We start from the raw sequence: 18,105 nt of genomic DNA on the forward strand, positions 1-18,105 counted from the left end.
TGTAAGGTAGGTTTACAAGCAACAGTGATTTGGAAAGGGTGACTAAAGTGGACTATCCCTCCCTCCTGTCAGCCACAGTAATGCCCATAGACCCTCTATAATCAGAACTGAGGGAGTCTCTAGACTAATAGCTGCATTATTTAGATAAGAATCCTGAGACAACCAGAGGGTTGACACTTTTGTCAGGAAAGGACAGCTTTGTGAAGTGAAATCATAGAATCACAGAATCAGTCAGGGTTGGAAGGGACACTATCACAGTATCACAGTGTCACAGTATCATCAGGGTTGGAAGAGACCTCACAGATCATCAAGTCCAACCCTTTACCACAGAGCTCAAGGCTAGACCATGGCACCAAGTGCCACGTCCAATCCTGCCTTGAACAGCCCCAGGGACGGCGACTCCACCACCTCCCCGGGCAGCCCATTCCAGTGTCCAGTGACTCTCTCAGTGAAGAACTTTCTCCTCACCTCCAGCCTAAATCTCCCCTGGTGCAGCCTGAGGCTGTGTCCTCTCGTTCTGGTGCTGGCCACCTGAGAGAAGAGAGCAACCTCCCCCTGGCCACAACCACCCCTCAGGTAGTTGTAGACAGCAATAAGGTCACCCCTGAGCCTCCTCTTCTCCAGGCTAACCAATCCCAGCTCCCTCAGCCTCTCCTCATAGGGCTGTGCTCCAGGCCTCTCACCAGCCTCGTCGCCCTTCTCTGGACACACTCAAGCATCTCAATGTCCCTCCTAAACTGGGGGGCCCAGAACTGGACACAGTACTCAAGGTGAGGTCTAACCAGTGCAGAGCACAGGGGCAGAGTGACCTCCCTGCTCCTGCTGACCACACCATTCCTGATGCAGGCCAGGATGCCACTGGCTCTCCTGGCCACCTGGATCTCATGACCACAAGGATCATCTAGTTCCAACCCCACTGCCATAGTCAGGGACACCCTACCCTAGATCAGACTGCTCACAGCCTCATCCAGCCTGGCCTTAAACACCTCCAGGGATGGGGCCCAAATCACTTCCCTGGGCAACCCATTTCAGGCTCTCACCACTCTCATGCTGAACAACTTCCTCCTCATGTCCAGTCCGAATCTCCCCACCTCCAGCCTCACTCCATTCCCCCTGGTCCTGTCATTCCCTGATAGCCTAAAAGGTCCATCACCAGCTTTTCTGTAGGCCCCCTTCAGATACCTGAAGGCCACGAGAAGGTCACCTCAGAGCCTCCTCTTCTCCTGACTGAACATCCCAAACTCTTTCAGTCTGTCCTCATAGCAGAGCTGCTCCAGCCCTCTAATCAACCCAGTGGCCCTTCTCTGGACATGCCCCAGCATCTCCACATCCCTCTTGTAATAGGGGCTCCAGAACTGGATGCACTACTCCAGGTGGGAGTACACCAGAGTACACCAGAGTGGAGTAGAGGGGGAGAATCATCTCCCTTGACCTGCTGGCCACCATTTCCCTGATGCAGCCTGGGATCTGGTTGGCTTTCTGGGCTGCAAGTGCACACTGCTGGCTCATGTTGAGCTTCTCATCCACCAGCATCCCCAAGTCCCTCTCTTCAGTGTTGCTCTCCAGCCACTCACTGACCAGCCTGGATTTGTGCTTGAGATTGCTTAGTCAAAGGCTTATAGCATTTGCCAAAGCTTTTGACTGAAGATCAATCTAGTTATATTTCTTTCTCCACTTCAGTGACTGGAACCATGCAATCTTTGTTTTATGAAAATAACCATAAACAATTGCTTTTTTGCCACTGAGGAATATGAAGAAACAAATGAAAGGGACAGAAATCTGCCAGTGCAACAAAGAGTTTTGAACCGTGCATGCTATCGCCCTGTCCTCCCCACACATAGGATTAGCGTTTTGTTGTACTTTTTTAGCTCACAAACCCAGAAACTTAGACAGCAGAAAGTGTTTTAGAAATAAAGAGACAACCCCCCTCCCCCAGTTTGCTAAAACTGCATTTTATTTTGAGCATGTAGTTTTAGCCTTAAGAAGGTATTGGTGATGGCATACAGCCTCAGAATCAGCACCTCTGCATTTACAAATTACAGTGGACCGCTGTTAATTTATGTTCCCATAGCTCTGACATTTAAATCAGAAAACCTTACTCTTTGCTCCTGTTTTCTGTGAAAGGCTTAGCAGCACATTGCTGCAATAATACATGTTATGAGGATTCCAGGCACAGGTTAGGTTCACAGCACATCAAATACTGATTTAGTGATTTTGTCATAAATGAAAGCTATAAGGAGAATGCCTACATAAATACATAGTGCAGCTTTTGTGATGTGCAACCCTTTGTTCTTGTTCCTTTACATTCCAGTTCACAAGAGCATCATTAGTGCAAGTTAATGAGATTTTATTGTACAGTTGTCATAAGATCTTAAACATATTTCTACAGATTCTAATGCATTAATTTTCAGCATCTGGTTTGATGAGAGATTTCCCAAGCTCTTCTGCAGGGTTAGGTTTCTTCTGGCTTGGGATAGCAGGTAGGACACGGCTTGGTTTTAGAGGCTTTCCTGATAGACCAGGCAAGAAAGAATGGAATACGTGACTCTGAGAATATCCCCTTTTCTGGGAACTGGTGGTTGGGGATGGTGGGAGAATAACAGCAGCATTCCTTAGGGAATTTAAAGGCAGAGAGTTAAACTTCTTAGCACCCTGAGATGGTAGCTGAACTAGAGGAAAAAGAAAAAGAGAAAGAGTGCACAGAAAGTGAAAAGCATGACTTTTTTTTTTGTCAATTAGTTTGCTACTTGTTTGAATTGTTGTTTGTCTTGCAAAATGTGGTCAAAATATGAGTGAAAACTCACTAAAGCTTGGTGGGACTAATTCCCAATGGATGAAAACAAGTGTTAAGCAGTTTACTTTGTGTCTGATCAGTGAGACGTGGCAAGTTCAAAGGTTTCCTTTTGATAAGCAGAGAATCTACCATTTTTCTGGAGGAGATCTGGCTTGCTGGAGAGACATCAAAACACACAGGCTGAGTGAAACAGAAATAAATGTTCAGTGGGCATGTATCAAACAAGACCTTTGTGGGAGGATACTGTATTATGCAGGGTAAATTCTGATCAGACTCTTAGGAAGATGAAATGGAAGAATGCAGAACACTGTCTGGGTTTCCATAGGTGCAATCTATTACAAAGATGTCCACACGTGCTCTGCAAGCCACAGAAGTGTGCTCTTTGCCCTGTAGCATAGTGTAAGACTAACACTGAAACACAAGAGCTGTATATGAGGTAATGCCTCATGTGTATCAACAATCTTGTTGGATCCAAACTGTGGATCTAGATCATTCTTAATCGCCACCTCATGCTTAGCAGTGTAACATTGTTTGTGCTTTAACCTTAGTGTAGTTCTGTAGTTTTTTAATGAATTGATATCCTCAAGATTCTTCATGCAACTAATATGCTAGTTTTTTTCAAAAGGATAATTGAAAATCTTACTTGTAGGCCTGTTTTTCTCTGCCTCGGAATTAACTGTGAACTGCTTTGACTTATTTTAGTTTATTTGTCCATTTTATTCCCAGGCTTATTCACAACTATATAAATAGTATGGATTTTTTCTTCTTAACCATAGGACAAACTCCCTGCTCCCTCCTGGAGTTAACACCACCTCTGCTTTGGCTACAGAATCTTCCTTGTGGTTTTTCACATTAATTTCTCCTTGGCTGCATTCTCGTTCCATTTGTGATTTCCTTATACCTGCATCTGCTGTGATGAATGCAGGAGATGCTATTAATGTTTTCCTCTGAGATGTTCTAGCTTGAGTCTCATCTTATTAGTCGTGGTAGTATCCAGGAGGTTATTTGGATTTTCTATTTCTCTGGCTTCATCCTTTGAAACTAAACACAAATGCTTCCTAAAGTTCAGGTGTTAAAATCCATTCTCTGAGTCAACCACTTGCCTCAGATTGGTATCATGCTTGTGTCCTGGTTCTTTACATGCTATGAAGAACTCTCTGCTCAGAAGGTGACCATCTCATCTTAGCACTATCATTCCATTTCATAGTCAACTCCAAGGAAAACCTCAGTGTTGATGTTTACATTTTTCCTGCCAGCTCTTTTGATTATTCCCTTTTCATAACCTCTGACAGAAATTTTCCTGTGCAGGTTCAAGGGAATGCTACAGAAATGAGGAATAGAGAAGAGTGTAACCCAAACAAAAGCTTGTGTAATTCCACAGAAACACACGGAATTAATCTAGATTTGGATTCTGCCCACAGCTGGCATTTCTCAGAAGTGGGTCTTTGGACTCTCACTGCTCATCAGGCAGCATCAAAAAGAATAACCAGGACACGGGCAGAGTGGATGCAGCAGAAGTGAGACATTATGTAGTTTTATTAACTTTTCCACAGTTTTTCATTAAAAATGAGCTAGATCCATTACTATACCATGGGCACATGCCTGATGGGGAAAAAAAAAAATAAAGGCACTGAAGGTGTAATTAACCAGGGAACAGGTTTACCATGCAAAATGACCTTAATGAATCCAAGAAATAGAAAAGAACTCAGATAGCAAAACTCAGAAGGGTCAAATGCAACCCATTACTTTTAGGGAAAACAAACAAAGACATCTCAAACTACCCACAATCCAAATGTAAGATGGGAAATAACTGTCTATGGGAGTAACAGTCTTGCAAGTGACTGGGGACAGAGACTGTGCCCACATCAGAAATGTGTTGAAGAAGTTCAAGAAGGAACTCTGGCACGTCTGTGCCTCAGCAAAATAGGAGCTCACTAGTCTTGTCATGCAAGCCCTTTTTTATCAGTAGATTTATATGTTGTATGATTAAGAAATCAGAAAATTTTCCTTTTGAGAACAAATGTTACCTCTGTAATGTCTACAGATGTTTGTTTGCATCTTCATCTTTTTTTTTTCACTATATACATTGTGCAAAACAAGTTGAAGCACTGCTTGTCATATTCTCTTGTAACATATGCTATATATTAGTTTAATAATTCATTATTTATTTACCTGGAGTGATAATTCTCTAAGACTTACCAGGTATCTATTAATCTGTTGTATCTTTATAGAGATTATTTTAGAAAGTACTTATATTTTTTAAAAAATGCTAATTTCAGTACAATTCAAGTTGTGGTGGCCTGAGCAGGCAGTGTTTACTAAAGCTGCCTGGCATTTAGCAGTGTGGTGTAATTCAGGAATCATATTCAAGATTTCATTCAAGTTTTCAAGTTCAGGAAATTGCTTAGTTCTCCCTTCAGTGAAAAAAAAACCAAACAAGATGTGAATACTTTAGTTCATATTGAATTCACATGATTTAGGCATGGCAGAATACAACCCATGAGCCCATTTTCCTGGCACATGGAAGGATGTTAAAGGTAACATGAAGGATTTCTTCTAGTACATCAGTAGGAAAAGTAAGACTAGGGAAAATACGGGCTTGCTGCTGAATGAAGTGGATGCCCTGGTGATGGACTGGACAGAAAAGGAAGTTACTGAAATGCCTTCTTTGCATCTCTCTTTACTGCTAAGGCTGACTCTTTGGAATCCCAGTCCCTGGAGTTCAGAGAGGATATCTGGAGGAAGAAAGACTCTTCTTTAGTTGAGGAGAACTGGGTTAGAAGCCATTTAGACTATCTGGATGTTCACAAATCCATGGGCACTAGTGCAATGCACTCATGAATGCTGAGGAAATTGGCTGATGTTAATGCTAAACCACTCTTCATCATCTCTGAACTGCCTGAGGAAAGCCAATGTCACTCCAGTCTTCAAAAAGAGCAAGGAGGAGGACCCAAGAAACTACAGGCCAGTTAAAGTCACCTCCATCTGTGAAGGGTGGTGGAACAGCTCATTCTGGAGGTCATCTCTAAGCATGTGGAGGAAAAGCTTACTGAAAGTGGTCAGCACTGATTCATGAAGGGGAAACCATGCGTGACTGATCTGATAGCCTTCTATGGCATGACTACCTGGGTGGATAAAGAGTGGATATTGTCTTTTGGCATTGTCTCAAATAACATCCTCTTGGGAAGCATGGGTTAAATGAGTGGACTCTGGGTTGGATTGAGAACTGACTGAATAACAGAGCTCAGTGGGTTATGGTAAGTGATGCAGGGTCTAATTGAAGGCTTGTACCTAATGGTCTTCCCCATGGGTCAGGACTAGATCCAGTTTTGTTCAACGTTTTCATCAGCAATTTGGATGAAGGGATGGAATGTGCCATCAGTGCATTTGCTGATACAAACCTATGAGGAGTGGCTGACACACTAGGCTGTGCTGCTGTTCAGCAAGATCTGAACTGGCTGGAGAGCTGAATGGAGTGGAACCTAAAGAAGGTCAACAGGACTAAGGGTACAGTCCTGCACCTAGACAGGAATAAACCCATGGACCACTACAGGTTAGGAGTTGACCTGCTGGAAAGCAGTTGTGTAGAGGAGGGTCTGGGAATGCTGGTGGACAAGAAGATAACCAGGAGCCAGCAATGTGCTTTTGTGACCAAGAAGGCCAATGGTATACTGGAGTGCACTGAGAGGTCTTCTCCCACTCTTCTATCCTCTAGTAAGAGCAGACCTGGAGTACTGTGTCCAGTTCTGGGCTCCAGAGCGTGAAAGAGACAGGGAACCACTGAAGACCTACAAAGGTGATGAGGGGATGGAGTATCTTGCTTATGAGGAAAGGCTGAAAGACCATAGACTGTTCAGCCTGGAAAAAAGAAGACTGAGAAGGGATCCCATCAGTGTTTAAAAACATCTAAAAAGCACTTGTCAGGAGGATGGGATTTAGTGGGCAGCAGGCACAACCTACAACACAGGAAGTTCCACCTAACCATAAGGAAGAACTTCTTTACTTTGAGGTTGATGAAGCACTGGCACTGGCTGCCCAGAGAGGCCATGTAGTCCTCCAGACACTTTCAAAACCTGCCTAATTCTGTTCTTGTGCAATCTCCTGTCAGCATGGATCTTGGACTAGATGTGGTCCTTTCCAATCACTACCATTTTGTGATTCTGTGACAGATAAATGAAATGCATTTTGAGAGGCTCACTTGTTTCCCTTTTTGGAGCACAGGCATACATTCATGCAGTCAAAGCTTTAAGCTGTGTAAATGACCTCTGGAATATATTACATACTAAATATGCCCTTAATGAATGATTTAAATAGGGCAAAACAGGAGTAGTTTAACTTCATCACAAGACTGCACAGCCATGACAAACCTACACTCATTGAAAGAAGTGAAAAACATAATCCAAACATCATAAAAAAAATATAATGCTTTCCATCTAGTCTTGCATACTGTGTTCAGTTTAGGGTACTCAGTAAGGATTTCAGGACTAGTAGACATATGTCTCTGAAATAACACATGTAATATCTGGTGCTGGTATATGTATTGAAACACACAAGCCTGAGCCCAGCACTGGGGTCTGTGAGATAAACATCCTTATATAAGAAGCTATAAATGGCAAGGCAGTAGTGGTAGTTCCAATTCAGAAGGCAGTCAGATACTGAAGACCCAGCGATGCACTGAGAACTACTTATTCAGGGAGCCTTTTCCACTCAGGAGTGACTCTTGAGTGGCTGCTATTACTAATCACAGAGGTGAGAATAAGGTTGTCAAAGAGGCATTGCTGAAGGGATATGTATCCCAGTGGAATGGATGGCTCTTAGACTCTGTTTTGCAATCAATGGAACATGGTGACTGTCTGCAGAGAGTGCTTTGTGGAATCCTTTGCTGTTAGCTTGGTAAAGAAAAAAACTTTAAATCATGATGAATAACAGCAAAAAAAACCCCACAAAAAAACCCCACAAACACTGATGCACAAAAAATGTTGTTAAATAACCAGCAGAAACAGGTTGTATTTTCTGTTGTTCAACAAGTAATAACCTCACTATGGCTTCAGACCTTAACAGACACATGAAGAAGTAAGAGGAACAGAATGTTCTCAAGAAGTCCCATAATAATTTGGAAAATTATTATGTGTGATAGTTGTAAGCCTGTTTTCCTGGAGCCAGGGGATGAGATAGAAAAGGTGTGCTGCTGGTAGAACCACAGCAGGCAGAATAACAGAGATACCAGGCTAGGCTGAGCCTACTCATGAAACCATGTGAGAGACCTCTTTGGTCCTGGAGACATCTGAAGAATGAGAGTTTTAAAATTACAGTTTAAAGTTCCTCAAGTACTCTTTTCCTAGGCTGCTGTTTCATTCTTATTATCCTCTTCCTATTAAAGCATTTCTTCCCCCTCTCCTCCTATAACATTACTTCCCCCTCCCCCCCTTTTTTTTTTATTGCTCTTCCTTTTTTTTTTTTTAAAAAAAAAGATATTTCTTCTTTCTGTTAATCTCTGAGTAGTTTCAGTTCTCTTTCTAATTTTTGCTTATTTTATTGTTCAAGCTCTGTGGTTGCCTTTCCCTCCCCACCCCTGCCACTGGCTTTGTCGTATGTTTTTAACACATATCTTGTGTAAAAAAAAACATATTGGAGAAAGACTCATTGCTTGAGTAATTTGCCTGGATAAAGGCTGTCCCTCAAAAAGTAATGTTTGTTGTGCTGGGTGGAGGATGAGTGAACTTTTGGCTCTGAAAAAGTTGTTTGGAAAGCTCCAGGATCACATGTGTAATTTGTGTAAACAAAGAAGAAATGTAATCTACTTTGTAGATAAATTTTCTTTCCTGTTATTAGCTAGAACTGATGTTCAAGCAGTAATGACACCTGGATAAATGTGTTGTGTTAGCTAATGAAACGGTGATTATTAACTGCAATAATTGTGTCTTATTTGTAAAACACTTTTTTTTTTTTTTTTTTTGACAAGAGACTAAAGCTAACATCCTGGCTGTTGGTATGAATTACTGCAGAAAGACCTGGGATTGTGAAATATTTTTTTGTTAGGATTTTGCTTGCAGCTATGTTTCATCTAGAAGTCACAAGGGAATATTAATAGAAAGCTTAAAAATGGAAGACTTGGAGATGGAGTTTTGAAAGCATTTATATTATTTTCTTTCCTCTGAGCACAGAGAGAATACCTTCTCAGTATTCCACATATCTCTACTTCTTTCTTTCTTAATCTGCAGCAGCAGTGTGGGATTCTGTACTTCCCCTTCCCAGTCTGATGTTCCCTATAAAGCTACCACTGCTGTTTCATTTTTAGTGATGCTGCTATAGCTGCAGAATTGCCTCTGAAACTCAGATCGTAAGAGATTCTGAAAAGTGAATGGTCTAAGATTTGGCTGATCTGCAGGATGGCAAGCAGTAGTAGTAAACCCAATGTGCTCACCCAAACTATGCTGGGAGATTTGTGCTCAGTGGAACACAAGAATGTGAGGGTGGGACACTGGTGGGAGTAGGGCTACTATTTGTATGTGAAGAACATGCCAGTTGCTGGCAGGGTCCAGTCTAGGACACTCACCAAGTCTTCACACCATAGTGGGGCCTTGGAAGCAAGGTGAGGCTTTCCTTGCACTTCAGGATCTTGCCTTGGAAATGATCTGGCTGCAAGTGCAAAGCTAATAAGAAGCACTGCTGTTCTCACAGCCCCTTTATTTTAGCTCCCATATTATAGAAGCCATCCAAACCAGCAGCTGGAATAAAAATACATAAATGAATGATTTCCATTCTAATGTAAGAGCTCTGTCTTTGCTGTGCTTAAGACAGAGGAAGATAAAACATAGAATCATAGAATCATAGAATCAACCATTTTGGAAGAGACCTCGAAGATCATCTAGTCCAACCTATCCCCCATCCCTATCCAGTCAACTAGACCACGGCACCAACATCTTTTCATCTATGCAACATTCAGAAAATGACGAAGCTTTTGGAAATTTGGTGACCTTGTTCCAGGGCTCTCTCTTATTTTTGCTAGCAAAAGGACACAGAAGGTATGGTTGTTTTTTTTGTTCCTTTTTTCTTTCCAGAAGAGTTATTCCTTATCCTGTTGTGCTAGTTTGAAGCAAGCTGGAATGTTTTGGTAACAGAACTAGATAACGGGCAGTGAAATGAAAACAATTGATGTCAACTTCTCTCACAGTCTCGCTGAGAACTCTGGGAAGAAGAAGTAAACTTTCTCCATTTTGTCTCTCACTCTTGCTTTTGCCTTAGACCTGGTCACATCTCATTAACCCTGCTCCTACTAACCTTGCTCCCTAACCTCTTGGCTGCACCTCTCTTCTTCCTGAGAACTGGGGTAAGGTTGAGAGGGGCTGGGGGAGGTGTTGGGGTGGTTTGAGAGCCCCTCCTGGGGACTCAGGTTTCTGGGAGGGGAGTTGTGCTTTTGTATTGTTTATCCTTTGTATATTTCTGTATATAACTGTATATAACTGTATATATTGTAAATAGCTGCTTGTAAATTCTGCTAGCTGTAAATAAATTGCTTCATCTATATTCCCAGGGTCTGTCTGAGTTAGCTGGGGCAAATTCAAAAGTGTGGAGGGTGGAGTAACCCCCAAACCATCACACCTGTCTTTCAGCTCACATGTCCTACGTTTCTGAGCCATGCAGTCATTAGGGTGCGGTCATCCATCTCTTTACACAGGACATCATGTTGCATCATGTCCTGCCCGTTATAGACAGCTGATAGAACAGGTGGATGTGCTGCTACTGAGTGACTTTAACAGGCTGGAGAAACAGATGAATGAGACTCTCATAAAGGGATGTATAGACTTCTGCACCTAAGGGTGACTATCTCCCTGCACTGATACATGCTAATGATCAAACAGCTGAAAAAGATTTTGCCAGAAAGAGATCTGGTAGCCCTGATAGGCAACAAGCTGAACACAAACCCACAGTGTGCCCTTGAGGTAAAGACAGACAACAGCACCAAGGGCTGGAGTAGGAAAAAACCTTAACACAGGATGTGGAAGGTGATATTCCCCCTGTATTCAGCAGCAGTGTGTCACATCCAGAGTGCTGAGTCCAGTCTGGGATCACAAGTACAAGAGAGATATGGACATACTGGAGCAAGTCCAATGAAGGATGATGGACATGATTAAGAGATTGAAGTGCCTAGCCTCAAGAAGGAGTCAGAAAGAGCTGTGACTGTTCAGTCTTGAGATGACAAGTCATCTCAGGGATATGCCTTGTCAATATGCCTAAGTGCCTGTTGGGAGGGAGTAAGTAAGAAGGAGCCAGGATCTTCTCAGCAGTGTTCCATGTGATAAAAGAGCCAGTGGACACAAAAATGTAAGAAGAATCGTTTTACTCTAAGAGTAGTTAAACACTGGAACGAACTGCCCAGAGAAGTTGTGATGCAGTCCCTGTCTTTACAGGCATTCAAAATGTAACTGGATGTGATTCTGAGCAACCTGCTCCCTGTGACCTCTCCAGGGACAGAGGGATTGGACTAAGTCTCCAAAGGTGCCTTCCATCATCAGCTGCAACATGGATGATGGAAGTAGGACGAGGGAGGTTATTGTTCCCCTGTACTCAGCACTGGTCAGGGAGAACCTTGAGTTCTGTGTCCAGTTCTGGGCTCCTCAATTCAAGAGAGATGTTAAGATGCTGAAATGTGTCCAGAGAAGGGTGACAAAGCTGGTGAGTGGCCTGAACCACAGCCCTGTGAGGAGAGCCTGAGGGAGCTGGGGTTGTTTAGCCTGGAGAAGAGGAGGCTCAGTGGGGGCCTCATTGCTGTCTACAACTACCTGAAGGGGCATTGTAGCCAGGTGGGGGTTGGTCTCTTCTCCCAAGCAACCAGCAATAGAACAAGGGGACAGAGTCTCAAGTTGTGCCAGGGGAGGTCTAGGCTGGATGTTAGGAGGAAGTTCTTGGCAGAGAGAGTGACTGGCATTGGAATGGGCTGCCCAGGGAGGTGGTGGAGTCACTGTCCCTGGAGGTGTTCAAGGAAAGCCTGGATGAGGCACTTAGTGCCATGGTCTAGTTGACTGGGTGGGGGCTGGGTGCTAGGTTGGACTGGATGATCTTGGAGGTCTCTTCCAACCTCTTTCTATGATTCTATAGTGTCATGAAAAAGGAACATTAAACCTCTCTTAGACTCTCATATACCAGTGATGGGAGTACACACTATGATATTGTTACTGAGAGCTTACTTACTTTTGTGTGCACAGTGGTTGGGTACAGGATCTAGGCTGTTCTGTATTGGACTAAGCTTTTTAATTTTGGCTTGGTCTATGGACATCTCTTCAAAATGTTTACCTGTGAAAGAAAAAAGATAATTTGTCACCTTATGAAAATAATTGTAAATATTATATATATAATTATATTATTATTATATATATTATTTTCTCTGTACCTATCTGCACTGTAGATCTCTGGCTTGTAGGGGGAAAAAAAGGAAAACTGACATAGTGATTGCCAGATATATGTAATAACAAGAAATCACCATGTGAAAAGAGCTGTTGCTTTGTTCTATTCACATGCATTAAAAAGAGTGACAGATTTAATATAACCTTTTTGTGTACCCTTATCCTTTCCTCTTACATAATACTGTAATTGGTCTTAAATGAGCACAGTCCAGTGGCTATGTCCATGTAAGAATAAACTAAATTGTCAGAATTTGTAGGGGTTTATTTTGGAATCAAAGGTTTAGTTTTCAGACATTTCTAACAGGATCTCAGCCTTTCTGAGTACAACAACATAGGTGGAGCTCAACTGCTGGCTGGAATACGAGACTAGTGGAAGGCTAACAGCAGTAAAGATAAGCCTTGAGAGGGTTTTGCTCAGCTGAAAAAGTAGCAGAACTGACATGAACTTATACTGATTTTTATTAAACTATGTTCATGGCAATTTCCTCTTTACCAAGGCTAATTGGCTAACAGTGGCATTTGACTGGCTAAGATTAAACTTAACATTGCTCTAGTGCTATTAAAAAAGACAGTACATTGTATGATTGGATGCATTTCACCACATAACTGACCTAGCAAATATTGTTAAAATAGTAGAAACTCAAGCAAGTCCCAGATCCTTTTCCTGAGTTGATTTCATTCTGTAATGTTTGAGTCGCTCAAATTTTTTCTTCATTGTTATCCCTAGACCCAAGGAGTTTTGGGTTACCCTGCCAAACAGCTGCTCATCTGGCATGACACTGCAACACAGCCTGTTGCAGAGCAAGCACATGCCCTGTCAGCGTGCAAAGATGAGGGGAAACGCAGGCTGGGTGTAGTAGGACATCTTAAACAGTAGGAAGAAATGCAGTGATATAATGTGTCTTTTTTTTTGGCTTTCTAGTTAGTACTTGAGAATATCTATGTATTGTTGGGCTCTGCAAGGTAAAACCACACCAAAATATCTGTAAGCCAGTTTTCTGGAGGTACACTGACAGAGTTATTGAGACTGCTGTAACTGTAGTACTGACTAAATGGGTTCTGGATGAAAGGAGTGAAAAGTGGCATTTATCAGACAAATGCCCATGTTGTAGTGCAGCCTTTATCTTAGCAAGGAGCAAGATTCTGGTCCACAGATCACAGCAGTTGATTGCCATTGAATGAATCTGCTGGATCCCATGGGTTTAGCTGATGTGTACTGGGCTAAAGTGTGAAGATTCTCTTATGAACGAGCTATGACTAATAAAACCAGGCTTGATTATCCTGGTTTTGCTCTAGCTTTAGTCTTTAACTCTTCTCCAGGGTGATCAAAAAGTTGGTGTAAAAGTTGGTAAATTTCTTTTGTAGACAGCACACCTGCTGTGCACAAAGAAATAAATATATCAATTCCAAAACAGCAGAGAACTAAGGCTGCTTCTCCCACGAGTGCAATTTGAGTTTTATATTGATTTCAGTGATGCTAATGCTGAGAACTAATGGCTTATTATGTATGTGCCATTATGGCTTTGATGATGGGAGTTTGTTGGTTTTTTTTCTATCAAGAGATACATTTAGCTCATAAATGGGGATATCTGGCAACAAAACAACAGTATAAAGCACAATCCTGTTTGCAAGGGTGGTATGACTGCTTGAGAGATAATCCTTGCTGTCTAAAAGTTCTGGCATTGAATGGAAGTGTTCTTCTGCTCTTCCTTTCTATCTATCATCTACCATATTATCAGAGAAAAATATTTTTTTTCTTTCTTCAAGACAGTGTCTTTATTATCCTCAAGAGCATATTTATGATGACATTTTTAAATGAGACTAGGCAAATTAATTATTTTAAAACACAGGACTGCTCTGCCTTTCATTCTGGTTACTGGCACTTCATACAAGTTGTTCTTTGGTTTCCCTTTGTGTTTAAGTAGGAAAACTACACTGTGATGTGTTTTGCAGAAAACTGTGAGGAATTTCCTACTCTGTATCAGTCCTTTAGTTGTGAAAGAAACAGCCATGCCAATCAGCTTGGTTCTACTCTTTCCTAGCTGTGAATTGTTTCCTCTTGGACTTTACCATACAGTTTATGCCAACATAAACTTAGTAATAGACCGTTTTTTTAACAATGTACATTCAATCAAATAGAAAGTACTGGGCTGACCTGGAAGGTTAATCATCTAAAGCATGAGTGAGTGACAGAAGGTGGCTGCATCTTGTTACAATGTGCTTTTACCCATATCACTTGGGATTTCTCTACTTAGACTGTCTTCCCTGTGGAAAAGTAGTTGGCAGTACATTTGGCAAAAAAAAAAAAAAAAAGATGACTGCAAAGCTCATAAGTACAAAATGCTTCAGACTGTGGATGCCAGCTCAATGCTGCAGCTGGCAAGCGCTCTTGCAATATTGACAGTAGTTTTTGGTGTAGTCTATCTTTGTTCCTTTCAGTGAAGGGCAAGACAAAGTAATTATTCTAAGAGAATAATGACAACCAACCTCCCCCCTTTGTGTAAATGCTAAGGTTCGACCAGTAAATTGACTCATCTTTGATATCCAGGTGCACTGAAAACAGGACAAAATGCCTTCAAAAATCCCCATCTATGTGGCAGCTGCAAATCAGCTCTGTATGATCATGCAAAAAAAAAAAAAAAAAATCAAAACTCAGTCTCGGCTGAGAAAATAATTTTCAGATTGAGTTTCCCCAGATTACTGCTACTCATAATCTTGCCCTGGATATTCAGTGGTTAGGAAATTACATGCAGCCCCCTCACTCATGACTCAAGAAACTGAGTATTAACACTTCAGTGTCCTTCAAAGACCAGATGTTGTTTTTTCCATCAGATGTGCCTGAGAGAAAGCTGCCTGCACAGCCCTGCTGGCTGAACTGGAGCCCAGCTTACTTTTCTTCTGATCCCTGTTAAGTCCAGCAGGCACTGGAGACCTGAAAGCCCTGGACCTCATACAGTAAACACAGTTTTAATTCACAGCGAGTCAGGTGGCTTTTATTAAAGGGGTAGACAGATTTGAACCACACACATAGATGTGAAGAGGGGCAACCAGATCTTTTTTGACATGAAGAAATGTTAGACAGCATCTGGATTGTGCAATATATTCTTGTTAGACCCTCTCTGCTTCCTTATGAGCTTTTAATTCACATGCTTCAGTGGAAGTTATTCTTGCCAGCACAGGAATCTTTTTATTATTGAGAAGTTTGGTTAAAGGGAGCTGGTACATGGAGAACAGGGCTTACAGCAGACTCAGAGGTTTTGCTCCTGGAAGATGATAATAAACTGTCTTAAAAATGGATTTGCTCTTTGTCTGGACATGCAAAGATGTCTCCCCTTGTAAAAATGATATTTCTCATAACTGATATTGCTTTGCCCTTATTTATGCATGTAGACTGCTGGTCCTTATTGAGACTCTGTGCAAATGTGGAGCACTGAATGGATGCACTGACTCTGTTCTGATTCATCTGGTTGCAACTTTATGTTCACAGAAGTCCACGTGTCCTTCTGTGCAGAGCAAACAAGATTTTAAGCATTCAGTATCCTACAGGCTTAAAAGAAATACATAACCACATTTTAAATAATGCTGTAGTTGCTTCCACACTAACTGTATTTTTAGTCCAGCTAATTCCACCAAGAAAAGTGTTCCCATAATTGTCATAGAATCATAGAATCAGTAAAGGTTGGAAGAGACCACAAGGATCATCTAGTTCCAACCCCCCTGCCATGGGCAGGGACACCCTACCCTAGATCAGGCTGCTCACAGCCTCATCCAGCCTGGCCTTAAACACCTCCGGGCATGGGGCCCAAATCACTTCCCTGAGCAACCCATTCCAGGCTCTCACCACTCTCATGCTGAACAATTTCCTCCTCACATCCAGTCTGAATCTCCCCACCTCCAGCTTCACTCCATTCCCCCTAGTCCTATCACTCCCTGATATCCTAAAAAGTCCCTCCCCAGCTGTTTTGTAGGCCCCTTTCAGATACTGAAAGGCCACAAGAAGGTCACCTCAGAGCCTCCTGTACTGCAGACTGAACAGCCCCAACTCTTTCAGTCTGTCTTCATACAAGAGGTGCCCCAGCCCTCTGATCAGTGGCCCTTCTCTGGACATGCCCCAGCACATCCACATCCCTCTTGTAATGGGGGCTCCACAGCTGCTCCTTGACCTGCTGGCCACACTTCTCCTGATGCAGCCTAGGCTCTGGTTGGCTTTCTGGGCTGCAAGTGCACACTGATGGCTCATGCTGAGCTTCTCATCCACCAGCACCCCCAGGTCCTTCTCCTCAGGGCTGTTCTCCAGCCAGTCACTGCCCAGCCTGGATTTGTACTTGGGTCTGATTGGGATTGTCCTCAGGTTTGATTTTACTCAAACTGCAGTTTGACTTAATTCCTTCTCTTACTGTCAAAAAGAATGATTTCAAATATCTCAGCCTTACCATGCCCTATTTATTACCTTGTATTTAGGTTATAAAGAAGCCCTGCAGGTTTTCTTGTATTCCACATATAAGCCGAACCATGCCTGGTTCAGTGTATCAAGAATTGTACCCCTGTCATCTATGTGGAGTTTGAGGTTTGTATGGCTGAGTGAACGGCTGAAGAGTGTACAGCAAAAAGGTAGTGACACCTACAGACCAGGACTCTCAAGCTTTCCAGAACATGCTCTAATGTTCAGGAAGTGAACTTTTTTGAATAGCTCACTATCACTGTGAAAAAATAATTTCCAGTCTTTATTTGCACAATGTAGAATGTCATGTCATGTCACCCTGAAATTCCCACCTCTCATTATTAGAGATGTGAGCAAAGGTCTGCTGTTTTATAGATCCCTTCCCTTAGGAGTCAGTCCAGTTTGCACTATCATGCAGCTCAGTTACTGACCCAAACAAACTGAGGATTCTTCTCAGACAGGATTTCTGTTCTCTGCTTTTTCTGCTGGAAGAAAATGGCTCATGTCTGTCGGGGTGAGGGCAGAATAACTTACTGTGTAATGGTTACTCCTTATAGTGATGTACTGGTGAGCTTGGAGATTGCTTTTTCTTGCTTAATTTTCAGTGGGATATTATAGTGGTTGGAAGGCATGATAGGCATGTTTAATTTTGGCATGGGGCTAATCCCAACGGAAATGAAGTTGGAGACACTGACGTGTTGAAGCAACTTCAGCATGCAAGCCAGCCAGCCAGATTAATTTAAACATGGGTGTGAGTCAAACAAAGTACTAGATCTCAAATCCTGCCAAATCCTGGGTTTATTTCAGAGTTCTGATTCTCTGCTTCATTACTGCTGCATTACAGTTTCCCAAACTACAACATAAGCCATTTACCTATTCATGAATTCACAGGTTGCATCGAGTTGAAAGGGAACCTCAAAAGTCATCTTGTTCAAACCCTTTGCAGTGAGTGGATTCGCCTCCAACTAGATCAGGCTGCCCAGGACCACATCTACTGTGATCTTGAATGTATTCAGGCACAGGGTCTCAACGCATCCCTGGGAAACCTGTTCCAGTATTTCATCAGTCTCATTGTAAAGAACTTCCTCCTTATGTCCAACCTAAATCTGCCCTGCTCCAGTTTGAAATTTACTCCATCTGTACATGTAACAACCTGAATTAATATTTGGAGAAACCATAAACATGGCACATGAGGCTGAAGAGCTGGCAATCAGGCTGGGAGTCAGACTCTGCCTATAAAGGGAAAGTGCACAGCTGTCCAGCAAGGTGCATGTGGCTTTACCTGGTGGGATCCAGAAGCATCTCTCAACAAAGTTAGAGATTTGAGTGCAGTACTGTTCTCTTGCATGTCTAGTTCCAGAAACAAAGCAGAAGGTGTGACAGCAGGTGTTGACAGGCAATTCACAAAGCACATATGTAGCCTGACGGCTTTTACTTTGCTCAGTTACCTTATGTGCTTCCTAACT

At 42.4% G+C, this 18,105-nt stretch overlaps 1 protein-coding gene across 1 annotated transcript in view; it reads right to left on the minus strand.

The window, feature by feature from the left end:
• Nucleotides 1-2,326: 2,326 nt before the first annotated feature.
• The window catches only part of ANKRD55 (ankyrin repeat domain 55), a 71,952-nt gene continuing 56,173 nt past the window's right edge, over nt 2,327-18,105 (minus strand). Inside the window, exons 10-11 of the mRNA XM_064176674.1 lie at nt 11,987-12,088; nt 2,327-2,669 (exon numbers count right to left, since the gene is read on the minus strand). Coding sequence (XP_064032744.1) covers nt 2,401-2,669; nt 11,987-12,088 — 371 coding nt within the window. The 3' untranslated portion in view covers nt 2,327-2,400. The remainder of the gene's footprint in view (nt 2,670-11,986; nt 12,089-18,105) is intronic.

The sequence above is a fragment of the Pogoniulus pusillus genome, chromosome Z (assembly GCF_015220805.1).
Source record: "Pogoniulus pusillus isolate bPogPus1 chromosome Z, bPogPus1.pri, whole genome shotgun sequence".
Classification (NCBI taxonomy): Eukaryota; Metazoa; Chordata; class Aves; order Piciformes; family Lybiidae; genus Pogoniulus; species Pogoniulus pusillus.